Source organism: Pinus tabuliformis, chromosome 2_1, assembly GCF_031772625.1.
Source record: "Pinus tabuliformis cultivar Carrire ecotype Pingquan chromosome 2_1, CPIR1, whole genome shotgun sequence".
In the NCBI taxonomy this organism is placed as follows: domain Eukaryota; kingdom Viridiplantae; phylum Streptophyta; class Pinopsida; order Pinales; family Pinaceae; genus Pinus; species Pinus tabuliformis.
In genome coordinates, this window is record NC_142299.1 from 334501946 (window position 1) to 334514249 (window position 12304).

Consider the following 12304-nt stretch of genomic DNA (forward strand, 5'->3'; position numbering starts at 1 on the left):
CAACATTTCAAATCCAATAGTATGGATTTCAACATTTCATATCAATGGCTTGTATTTCAACTTAGCCTTTAGAGCATATGCTTTAGATCCAAAAATGTATATTCCAATATATATAACATTTATTATTTTATTATTGTATGTATAGTGTTTGTCAAATCTTCAATTCATATTTATTCATAAATGAAAAAGTAGATCTATGCAGAAAGTTAATGGAGGAGATTCAAAATAATAAGGGGAAGTTATAAAGCTAAAACCTTCACTAAAGGAATAGTAGAGTTAAAAGAATTTAAATTACATTCATAGTTCAATGAAGAGTGTAATGCAATAAGAGAAATATATTTAAAAGACAATAGCAAAGAGAATGTCACTTTATTCCATACAATTATGAAGAAATGAAAAGTATAAATGTAAACATATGAGGTTGAGACAACGAGAAATGTTGAAGATGGCAAAGGAAAACTTGTAATTTTTTTTGGAGGGAATTATGAAGCCCAAATGAAGGGGTAGCTAATGGTATTACATTGACTTGGTGATTATTTCAACAAAACTTTAGATGAAAATCTAGCAAAGAGAGAAACTATTCAAAATCAACACAAAGAAAAAAGCCTCCACAAAAGAGGATGAGAAAAAAAGTTAGATAATGGTATCACATTGATTCTAATCGATTTGGCAAATGAAGTGGGCATGAGATTTGGCAATGATAGTTCAAGCAAAACCTTAATCTTAAAAACTCCAAGAACATTGAACCCTTGACAAGAGATGGAGGCTTGGAATCATTTATAAAAGGAGCTTTTGAAACACCATCTTGTGTGTGTATGACAATGTCTATAGTGACTAACTCATAGTAACAGATTCCATGGAATGCTTGTCCGTTATGATGATGGACCATCGATGGAGAAGCATTTTACGATCTTTTTCATAGTTCCACCCATAAAAAGAAAAATATATATGTAAAAATTCATGGTTGCACCACTTACAAGTATTTCATACAACACATTTCACAATGATGCATATAAGTGAGAATCAAGAACCCTTGTGTAAGTCCTCGTGTGTGTTTTCTTACCTCACTATTGATTATCTATGTGCTTCATCTTTGGGCTAACAATTTCTTCAAATTCATCTGGTCACTCTCGATAGTAAGCACTTAAATACAAGTTACACACTTGCACCACCCTAACCACATCACTATTACCATTGCTTGCTCGCCTTCCACATAATAAAACATATCCCTTGACACGACCCCCTTTGATTGCAAGGACTGGAATGGTTCCTGAGGTTTGGAGGTTAGAAAGTTCTTTCCCTTCAGTGTGGCATTGCGCACCCCATAAGGCAACATCAAAGATGTAGCCTGACATGTCACACAAGGAGACAATTTCCTTCCACATTCCCCACTCCTCCTATCGGCGTTCCTTTGCACCTCAATGCAATTTCTATTTATTTAAGATTCTTGGTGTGAGATCTTCCTTTTTATTGGCACAAAGATATCTAGGTTAGGTAGTAACCTCTACAAATATACTTCTAAACCACAATGCAAAGAACATGATGTAAGTGTATTTTTTATGTTTCCTCTTAGAGAGTACGTAACTAAATTGATGGGAAAACATAAACATAACATCCATTCAATAACCATAATTTCTTTCCTAAAAAACCAAATAACATTACATAATCATATTTCACCGTTGGAAGTCACTCATAATCTTGACACATTTGCAACAATACCAAGTAATAACATTGACATATTGGGAAATTACTAAACAACACGAATATAATAGTGTAATAATAATATAGATTTGCATGGATTCGAGTCAATTCGAATAAATTTGAACATTTAGTAGATCGAAGAAATGGCAATTAGATATTATCATAAGACTATTGAACAACCCCAAAAGACTCTAATTTTGAGAAGCATTGCATACACAGTTGGTGTCCCTCTTATTAAGAAGCATATCTTGACACTATCTCTTGATATGGCTTCAATATTCCAACAATTGCTTTCTCTCAACTCATAGTTTTGCATCTACTAATCATACAATTTAGTATCTTAAATTTTCCCCAGAGATAAAGGTGATCCTAAGTGTAGTGAATCTCCTCAGCGTTTGTTTGAAATATTATTATTTTCCTTTGATTACTTGTTATAGCTTCCTAATGTTAACTTATTCATTGTAACGTTCTGACTGAGGCTTTCCTTGCTTGGGGTTTATAGATATGATTATTATTCTACCATTTCCCTTTCATTTTTTTTTTCTATCTTTATCTAGGAATATTATTGCTTTCATTTTCCTACGCCATGACACTCTGATTAACCCCACATATGTTTTAGCTCCTTTGACTAGGTCCATGACTTCAAATCCAATTAATGTTGTTATTCCCATTGTGTTTGTTTCTATGCCTTTAAATAACCCAATGGGCTCTACAAATATTTAATCTACCAACTTTAAAACGTTTATTAACTTAACTAAATTAGGTATCCCCATTTATCCCAGTCTCCTCAGAAGGATACTAACTTTAGATCCAATGTAAACTATGACTTGAGGAATAAAAAACCTTTAATCTCTAGATCGACTTGGGGATCATAATTGTGTCACATAGTTTTGATAGCTTTGTTTTCATCCTTAGATATTTTCAATGCGTCGATTGGTTTGAGTAGCTTGCTACTAATTCTTCTTTACCAAGGAGCTCTAAGAACTTAGTGGTTGTGGGTTTCAGAGTTTTGGTCATGCACTGAGTGCAACAACTAGTGCAAAGTTGTGGGCAAGGAAGGGTGTCTCCTTGTGCGTAGCTTCATCGCTTGTTTTGCGTGGACCGTGGGCATTCATGGCTTGACATATGATCGAACTTTCCTTGATCTTTTTATGACGTTGAAGTTTAGTTTGAAGTTGGGGGTAAAATGTGTTTAGTCAATGTAAAATGTGCTTGTTGTTTATGTTGTGAAGGATAAGTACAAGCCTGGTTGTAGTTGTCTAATTTCAAAGATGCTTTTGGTAACAAGATCCAGTAGCTTTTCCTCCCTCTCACTTTTCCTCCCTGTCACTGCCTTAATGTCTATGATGTAATGTGGATTTTTAAAATAATATACGGCCTTGATCTCTATGATATAATGTAGCTTTTTAAAATAATATGAACATTTTAATGTAATTAATTTATATTTTATGATTATTTAAAATTATATTATTTATATTTTGAAAGTATCTGAATAATAGCATTGAGTAATATTTGTAATTTAAACCAACTTTACAGAAATAATGATTTTTTCACAGAAAACTTTACAGAAATGTCTGTATAGCCATGGTTGGGTTGGTTACAGGTGTTGCAACTTGGGAGGTGAAATATTGATTTTTTCACAGAAAACTTTACAGAAATGTTTGTATAGCCATGGTTGGGTTGGTTACAGGTGTTGCAACTTGGGAGGTGAGCGTTTTGTCGGCTTGCACAGAGAAAAGAAAAATGACGTGAGTTAGTGGAACGTCAATTCCAGGTCTGCTTTACAGCTGCCCATCTTTTGAGGTTCAGCTGCTCACGCATGCACATCATCTTGTCTTTTTTCACAGAATTTTTCCTTTTCCTTTTGCATGTGGAGGATACTTGTCAAAGTTCCATTAGATGGAAGAGAGTAAAGTGAAAATTCACTATGGGAAAAAACCATGAAAGTTAAACCATTGTTGACCACACAGGAAAAGCAAGCAAAGTCAAAGTTATTTCTCAGAAAAAGTCATGAAATTTAAACCATCGTGGACCCCACAGAAAGATAGAGGATATAGTGAAGTTAATCCTTGGAATAAAAAACACATGAGACTTAAACCTCGCGCAGTGAGAGTAAAGTGAAAGTGAAAGTTAAACCAGTGTGGACCCCACACGCATAGGGAAAGAAAGATTCGTTGGAGGTCATTAACCGTGTGGACCCCACACGCATAGGGAAAGAAAGATTCGTTGGAGGTCATTAACCGTGTGGACCCCACACGCATAGGGAAAGAAAGATTCGTTGGAGGTCATTAACCGTGTGGACCACACACGCATAGGGAAAGAAAGATTCGTTGGAGGTCATTAACCGTGTGGACCACACACGCAAGAGATGAAACTCCACGTGGTCCTTCGGTGCAATCTCCTGCATAAAGCAAGGGAATTCGTGTCCCTCTCTCAACGTTTTAATTTATAAAAGTATTCACAATGCATACATGAGGATAAGCAATTGGGGTGTTACAGTTGCTCTTTAAACATAAGTTTGGTGGCCTTCCAAAATTATGGGTTTGGATCGAAAGCAACCTAGTCCTCCTTTGCTCCTAAGCCACTTTCGATAGTTTTGCTAAAGGAATAAGACATTGGTATTGTCTCTAAGTCCCTTGAAGTATTAGCGTGAAACTTATAGCTAATATTATCATATCACAATGTAATAATCACGTAATCTAATTAATAGATTAAATTACCTTTTTCTGAACACCTTTTCTGGTCAATTTTGTCCAAAATACAGTAGAGATTTTTATAAATCGTAAGTTTAAGTTGTTTAATTGCAAAGATCGAGTGGCTCAAATTTTTTTAGGGTGTTAAATCCATTTATGTATTCAAAAGTGCATTTTAAACAATAAGAAACCACAACCTTACTAAAAGTTACATTACCGAATTCCAAATCAAAAATTCATTTTTGGTCTATTAGTTAAACTACACATATAATAATAACTTAGAATTAAAAAATTTAATAAATTCTGACATAAATTATAGACTTCATTATAAACTCATCCATTCCCATTTCCAAAACCTTCACCAAATGACCTTGTCTAGATTAAGGATGATTTGATTTAACCTATGTCTTATGACCAGGAATATTAACGTATTATTTTGACTTTTTTTTATATAGACTAACTTTACATGGACTTTGATGTTCTATTTTGCAATGCTAGATATAAATGAACATAACAAGATACCAAATCACAGACTCAAAAATGTATATCACATGACTTCATCTGGATTAGCAATGATGGAACCTAAGTATTAAGCCAAGGAATATTAAGACTCAAAAGTGTATATCACATGACTTCATTTGGATTTGCAATGATTGAACCTAAGTATTAAGCCCAGGAATATTAGCGTATTATTTTAACCTTTTTCATATTAGCAGCACAGACGGCAAAAGCCTTTTCCAAGAACCCCACAACCTCAGTCATGGAAGGCCGGTCTTTCCCTTCCACACAGTCCACAGCAGTGTAGCCCACAAAAGTCAAAGCCACGATCTCAGATGGCCGTGGGGGAGGTAACCGGGGGTCCAAAATGCTGGGGAAATCATCCTCCAGAATATGAGGGAGCACCACGTTCCGAGGGCCTCCGCTGCCGTCGTCCTCGCTTATCGCCTTCTTGCCCGTCAACAATTCCAACAAAACGACGCCAAAGCTGTACACGTCACTCTTGACCGTCAAATGCTGCATTCTGTAATATTCAGGGTCCATGTACCCCACAGTTCTGGTGGCCATTAGTGACAGGTGCGAGTCTTCATCGTTGGGGCCCATGAGGGAGAGCCCGAAATCGGAGACCCGGGCGTTCCAGGAGCCGTCAAGGAGGATATTGGAGGACTTTATGTCTCTGTGAATTATGGGCGGGACGGCATATGTGTGCAGGTACTCGATTCCCCTTGCGGCATCAACTGCGAGCTTTATTCGCATTGGCCATGAATTGAGGGCCGGGTTGAGCTCCTGGGTTTTGTGTAGGTGGTCATATAGGGAACCATTGGGCATGAATTCGTAGACCAGGAGGTGTTCTTCCTCGTCTTCTTCCTCGCAGTAGCCCACCAGGCCCACCAGGTGCTTGTGGTGGAGCCGGAAAAGGAACGAGAGCTCTGAATCGAAGGCTGAGAGTTTGTCCTGGTTTTTGTCCTGGTACCTCCTGGCCTCGGGTCGAATCTCGGCACGTTTGATTGCGACCTCACGTCCGTCAAGGAGTGTGGCCTTGTACACGGTTCCGAAGCTGCCGGTTCCGATCTTACAGGCCGCCGAGAAATCGTTTGTTGCCGCTGCTAGGTCCTGGAGCGAGAATTCCTCGGTGCGTTGTTCACCGCGTTTGAGGCTCAGGAACCTTAAGCTTTTCACCGATGACGGGCCGCTTCTCTGGTGCGAGACTCTGCGGGAGGGCTGGCGCCTCGGGCCCGGTGGGGAGTTACGCGGCGGTGTTTGCTGTTCCGAGTCGTAGACCCGCCGGCTCCTCTGCCGCGCCGGGCCGCAGAATTTCGTGTAGAGGATCCAGAGAATCGCGTAGAGGCCGATGAAAGTCCCGACCGATCCCACTACTGCGAATGCCACCATTCCTTTCAAAACCTTTCGCCGCGGTGGCGCTGGACTAGCCGGTTGCTGAGGCAGAGATGTAGGAGGTACAGGAGTCAGAGGGTCATAGCAGGGCTGGCAAACGTCCTGCGATTCGCCACAAGAACTCAAACCGGGTAACACATCGCATTTACAATCCGACGAATTTTGGCAGAGTCCCCGCAATATATTCTTCAATTCGATTTTACCCAAATTGCCAAACGCTGGCGCGCCCCAGCAAAGCGCCGACAAATTCTGTTGCAGAACACCGCAGGTAAATCCGGCGCCGGCCACAATGATTTCGAATTGGGATCCATTCGGCGATCCCTGAATCGATCCCCAGCAAACCACTGTGCGATTAACTCTGTACAAACCGCAGCTATGATTAATCCCCAGCGCCAAGCTCTCAAATTCGAATCCCTTATGAGCCGGGACATCCAGCTGCCCGGATTTATTGTTGCCCCAACATTCAACAACCCCATCGTTCCCAATTCCGCAGGCGTGCGAACCTCCTGCAAAAACAGAGCGCATTTGAAGACTCTGATTCGTCACAGGAACCTCCGCATTGCGTCCCCAGCATAGCAGAGTCTGGTTCGCCTTGGTAATTCCGCAGAGAAATCTCGCCCTTGCTGCTATGGCCTTGAAAGGTCCTGACCTGAGCTGATTAACCCCGTACCCAAGTGGTCTCCAGCATTGGATGTCGCCAGTTCGATTCCCGCTGCTGCTAGTCAATCCGCAGACCCGTTTCTCTCCCATGGCAAACTGGCTCAGAGCGATGTCCTTCGAGATCCGCTTAAGCCCCCTATCTGGAGTCCCTGTATTCCAACGGAAATGCTGAAGCCCGTCCTCTCTCAAGGCACACACCCCGCCATATCCTCTGGATAATCCCATGAAAGAAACAGCAGGCAATGGTACCTGATAAACATACGGATACCCCCCTGCCTCAGAGTCCGAGCAATAAACTTTGGGCGCACTACTATTCGCAACAATCCCAAATACTATATTGGTATATTGGTATTTCCCCTGTAACTTGCAGTAATCGAAGACATAGACCCTGTTAGTGTCAGTCTTTGCAGCCTTCCTCCAGTGATCAAACATGCTCTTACAAAGTGATTTTAAGGTGTCAAGGTCAAATTTTGTCATTTCAGTGAGTCTTCAAGCAAAATTTGGTCACTAGGCATTAGGTCTAGGGTTTGATTTTACCCTTGTCAAAGTTGTCCAAATGTCAGTCCATGTCACCATTCCGCTAAGTGTACCATCATTCAGAGAGTTTCCATCATCATGTCAGGTTCCAATGGGTCATTTTACACCTTGTTCATGCTTCAGTTGCGCCTAGGTAAGGTCATTTCCCTTTCCTAGGGTTTTGAAGGCAATTTCTCTTGGACGGTCAAATCATTGGCAAAACTTGTATCCTGATGTTCATACACCTTCCCCTATCCTTAAAGTACCTTATCAAACACTTCCCATCACTGAGATCCTCCAAATTCCTCATTTTCGCACAAACCCTAGTTTCTTGCTACAACCGGGCAATTTTCTAGGTTGGGCCTGTGTTTTGCCTTTTTGGACCCCTTCCCCTTACTCAATTTCTAAGATTCCACTTTCCCTTACTTCCTAACATCCCTCCCTTCTTCCCAAAATTTCCTCAATAATTTAGAAACTCCCTATCCCCTTCATTTCGCTTCATTTCGACAAATCCCTTGTTCCACACATCGGGATAGGTTTCACTCAAATGAGGTTTTTGAGCAATCAAAGATGAATTTTGAAAAACTAAGAGAGGTTTTTGTCCACAACATGCCAAGGAAGAAAAACCTCTTTCACTTTTTACACAAGTGTCAGGGTTTTCGAGAAATCTCAAAAATACAATTGTCTCGAGATAATTGATGCACCTCTGAAGTGACCTTGGGAAAATCAAGATTTCGCCTAGCTAAGTTGGACAAATGGAGGTTCCGTGCACAGGTGCAGACGTAGGAAAACCTCTCCCGGTTTGACTAGCAGCTGGAGGTTGGTGTCATGTTTGCTTTAGCGTTTAGTTAGGGGGTTTTTCTTGCGCGGGAGCTGCCGGTATTCCGTTTTTCCGTTTCATGTGAATAGGGCAAGAGCGCTTGACACATTTGACTGCTGCTATCGTTTTTCTCGGAACGGCTACCCTAACCATGGTTAACCCTAATGAATTGGTGGATTTGGACCCGGAACTGGAGGATATTCTTTCAATGTGGGGAAAGGAACCTACAGTCCAAAACGTGGAGCAGTATTTTGGAGCCTTCGAGCTGTCGAGGTTGGAGTCTTTTTCTCAGGAGGTAAAACCATCTTTTCAGCAACAAAGCAAGAATTCAGGCAGAGAAGCCATTAATTTTCGAAACCAGGATTGTTACAAGCAAGTGGATAGGGGGACGGTGGCGGATGGGTCGACAATAGGTGCTCTTTTTTCTGATAACAAGGGTAAATCTGTGACAAGTCGGAACTTCCCATCAAAGGGTTTTGAAGACTTCGCAAATTTGGGGCTTTCTTCAGGTTTCAGAAAAGCTAGGGGTTCTGGAGATTTTCCTCCGCTTTCCAGGGTTTCTTTGCCAAGAGACCCTCCTATCTCCAAAGAAAACTTTGCAGGAGGAGTCGAAGGTCAATCTGACAGCCTAACAGGAGAGTCGGGCGGTTTCGATGGTGCGTCAGCCGGTTATCAAACTTCAGGGAACCCCAATCCCCTTTTCTCTGGCCCTGTTCAGACTCAGCCGGAGGTAGATTTCCCTGTAGATACGACTCAGGAAGAGCCAGAATGGACCGATGGTTTTGGGGAACCTAGGGTTTCTGCTGAAGACTCAAGGAAAAAAGGGGAAAAAAGAAAATCCCAAAGGCCGATTGGATCTCAGGAGATTGTAGGTAATTTAGTCCTTGGTATGGAGGTCTCTATAGAAGAAACCCTAGAAGTCGTTGAATGTACCCTCGTTGGAAGGGCGAGAGGAAAGAAACTCTCGTCAGGATTTCTTCAAGCTTGGGGTGAACAACGCTTTGTTTCTGAAAGGCCTCTACGGTTCGAGGCACAATGTTTAGCAAAAGGGTGGTTCATATTCTGGTTCGAGGATAAGGAGGCGGCAGAGTGGGTGCCTGAACGAAACTGGATCATAGGGAACATTCCGTTACTGCTGAAAAAATGGAACCCCCTTTTCGATGCTATCAAAGAGAAAACTGACGAGTTTTCGGTATGGGTAAGGGCCCCGTGTCTCCCATCTTTCTTATGGATAGAAGCTGTGTTCAAATCCATCGGAAACAGATTGGGATCCTTCTTGGAAGCAGACATGTCTTTTCTGGAGACGAAGAACAGAGCGATGGCCCGTATTCTGGTGTGCCTTAATCCGAGCAAAGGTCTTGCACAAAAAATTAATCTGCAATATAAAGATTATGTGTTCGAACATATTTTAGACTACGAGCACTTGCCCTTTAGGTGCCATCGCTGCCATGAATATGGCCATCTGGCTAAGGATTGCCCGTTATTCAGGAGAAGGAGACATTTTCGGAGGACCTCAGCTTTCAGAGAACCTGCTTTCAATCACGCTCAAGCTACTCAGGAGAATGAAGGCATGGCGAAGCAGACATCAGAAGAAATGGAGGTTGAGGGGTTTCGGACAGAGCTTGTGCCCGAAGTACCCCAGACCCAAGAGGCGGCAATGAACCCTGAACCGCATCCGACGGAAGCAGAGGAGGAGATTGCAATGGATGCACCCGCAGATCAAAACCCAATCGACGATCTTGATAAGGGTATGTGCTTAGGTCCTCCTCTTTCTTCCCTTCAAGTTCCTGAGCATATTTCAGTTTCTATGAACATTTCGCCTGTAATCTCCCCCTCTCATAATAAAGACTTAAATGTGATAAATGAACCTGCGAAAACCTCCCCTGATATAGATTCTATTTCGGCTGCTATGCCGTCCCTTGATTTAAATTGTGAAGATATGTGGCCACCTCTTGCCCCCCTGGTCCCTCATACCCCGTGCCCCTATAACCTTAGATCTATGGGAGGAAAGTCTGTTTTGCTTGGTGTAGTTGGAGGTTTAGGTCAGTCATCCTCTCAGGTCTCTGCCAAAAACAAGAGAGGTAGAAAATCGGACCTTTCTAAGGCAAAACTAAAAGCCAAGATGGATGTAGCGGACGGAAAACAACACTCTATCCCTGGGGTTCTTAGAGCAGTGCAGACCCCTGAATCTGTTATCAAATGATTATGTCCTCATGGAACTGTCGAGGTTTGGCCAGTAAACCTAAAAAATTGGCCCTGAGAGAATGGCTCCTAAATTCAAAAGCTGACATACTTTTCCTTCAAGAAACTTTGGGAAAAGGAACCGAGGTAGAGACCATGCTAAAGGCTCTCCTCCCAGGATGGACCTTTACAGCAACAGATTCATCAGGCCATTCAGGGGGTCTTGCTATTGGGTTTAAAGAAGGGAGAATTAAGGTCATTAATCAATGGGGGACGAAGCAAGTAATGGGCATGGAGGTTTCTTCTCCTGATTTTTCCCACCCTTTTACAATTGTAAACATCTATGGCCCTTGCCAAGGAAAGGAGATTTTCTGGGATGATCTGATGGCGACATCTTTGATGAAGTTTTCTCTGATGATTGTGGGGGGTGACTTAAACTTCTCAATTGGAAGAGCTGAGGCATGGGGTCCTTCGGCTAGGGAAGACCCTTTGTTGGATTTTTTCCACAATCTACTCTTGGATAACAACCTCACAGATCCCTCCCCGATTAAACTCATGCCTACCTGGAGGAACAGAAGAGCAGGGGAGGATCGGATAGCCAAAAGATTAGATCGTTTTCTTTTATCTGAGGACCTAATATCAAAGACCCCTATACTCAGGCAATGGGTCGAGGAGGTAGGTAATTTAGATCACTTCCCTATCTTTTTGGATCTCTCTTTCCCTCCTCAAAAGCCTCCTGCCCCCTTTAAGTTCAATTCTTCCTGGCTACAAGATCCATCATTCATCAATATTTTTAAGGAAACGTGGATTCATCCGGACAGAAATGCAAGAGAGGATAAAAGCTTCATGTTTATGGAGAATCTTAAAAGATTGAAGAAAGCGACAATATCCTGGGCAAAGGACAGGAAGTTGAAACATAATGCAGAACTTTTTAGAATTAGGGAGGAGTTAAAGAAATTGGAGAGCATTGAGGAGGACATATATGTCTCGCAGGCTTCAAAGGATAGAATCCTTCACCTGGAGAAGCTTCAAAACCAAATACTTTTGGACAAGGAAGAAGAATGGAGGCTCAAGAGTAGGGAAATATGGTTAAAATCAGGAGATGAAAACACTAGTTTTTTTCACAACTATGCAAAAGGAAGAAAATCGGTAAACACCATTTGGAGCCTTAAAGATGAAGAAGGAAAGGTGGTCAGCGCTTTTTCAGACCTTTCTGGTCTTGGACAGAGACATTTTCAGAGAATTTTTTCAGATTCGGGGGAGGCCACCATAGCAGAAGTCATAAGAACAGCTCAATGTTTCCCAAGATTTGTCGAGGAGGAAGAAGCAGAAGAACTCTCAATCCCTGTTTCAAAGGAGGAGGTTGAAGCAGTGATGAAAATCATGGCAAAAGACAAAAGTCTCGGTCCTGATGGATGGACTATTGAACTATTCCTCTCTTTCTTTGACTTAATAGGCTCTGAAATCACTGATGTAGTAGAAGATTCAAGACAGAAAGGAGAAATCTACAGGCCTTTTAATTCAACCTTTATAGCTCTCATTCCAAAAAAGGATGATCCGGAGACCTTTGAAGATTTCAGACCGATTTCTTTGTGCAACTGTATATATAAAATCATTGCAAAGGTGATAGCTCTCAGAATTGTTCCTATCCTATCTAGGAACATCTCTATGGAACAATTTGGTTTTTTGGATGGAAGACAAATTCATGAAGCCATTGGAGTAGCCCAGGAGGTAATTCACAGTGTCAGACAAAAAAAAAAGAAGGGTGCGGTCCTTAAAATAGATCTCTCCAAAGCATATGACCGAATCAACTGGCTCTATCTCCGGATGTTGCTTACAC

The 12304-nt window shown here is 41.7% G+C and overlaps 1 protein-coding gene across 1 annotated transcript; it reads right to left on the minus strand.

The window, feature by feature from the left end:
- Positions 1-5075: 5075 nt before the first annotated feature.
- Positions 5076-7279, minus strand: LOC149200194 (putative serine/threonine-protein kinase-like protein CCR3). The gene has a single exon (XM_089400878.1). It carries the CDS (start codon positions 7170-7172, stop codon positions 5076-5078), a length of 2097 nt encoding a protein of 698 aa, XP_089257004.1. The 5' UTR covers positions 7173-7279.
- Positions 7280-12304: the final 5025 nt, after the last annotated feature.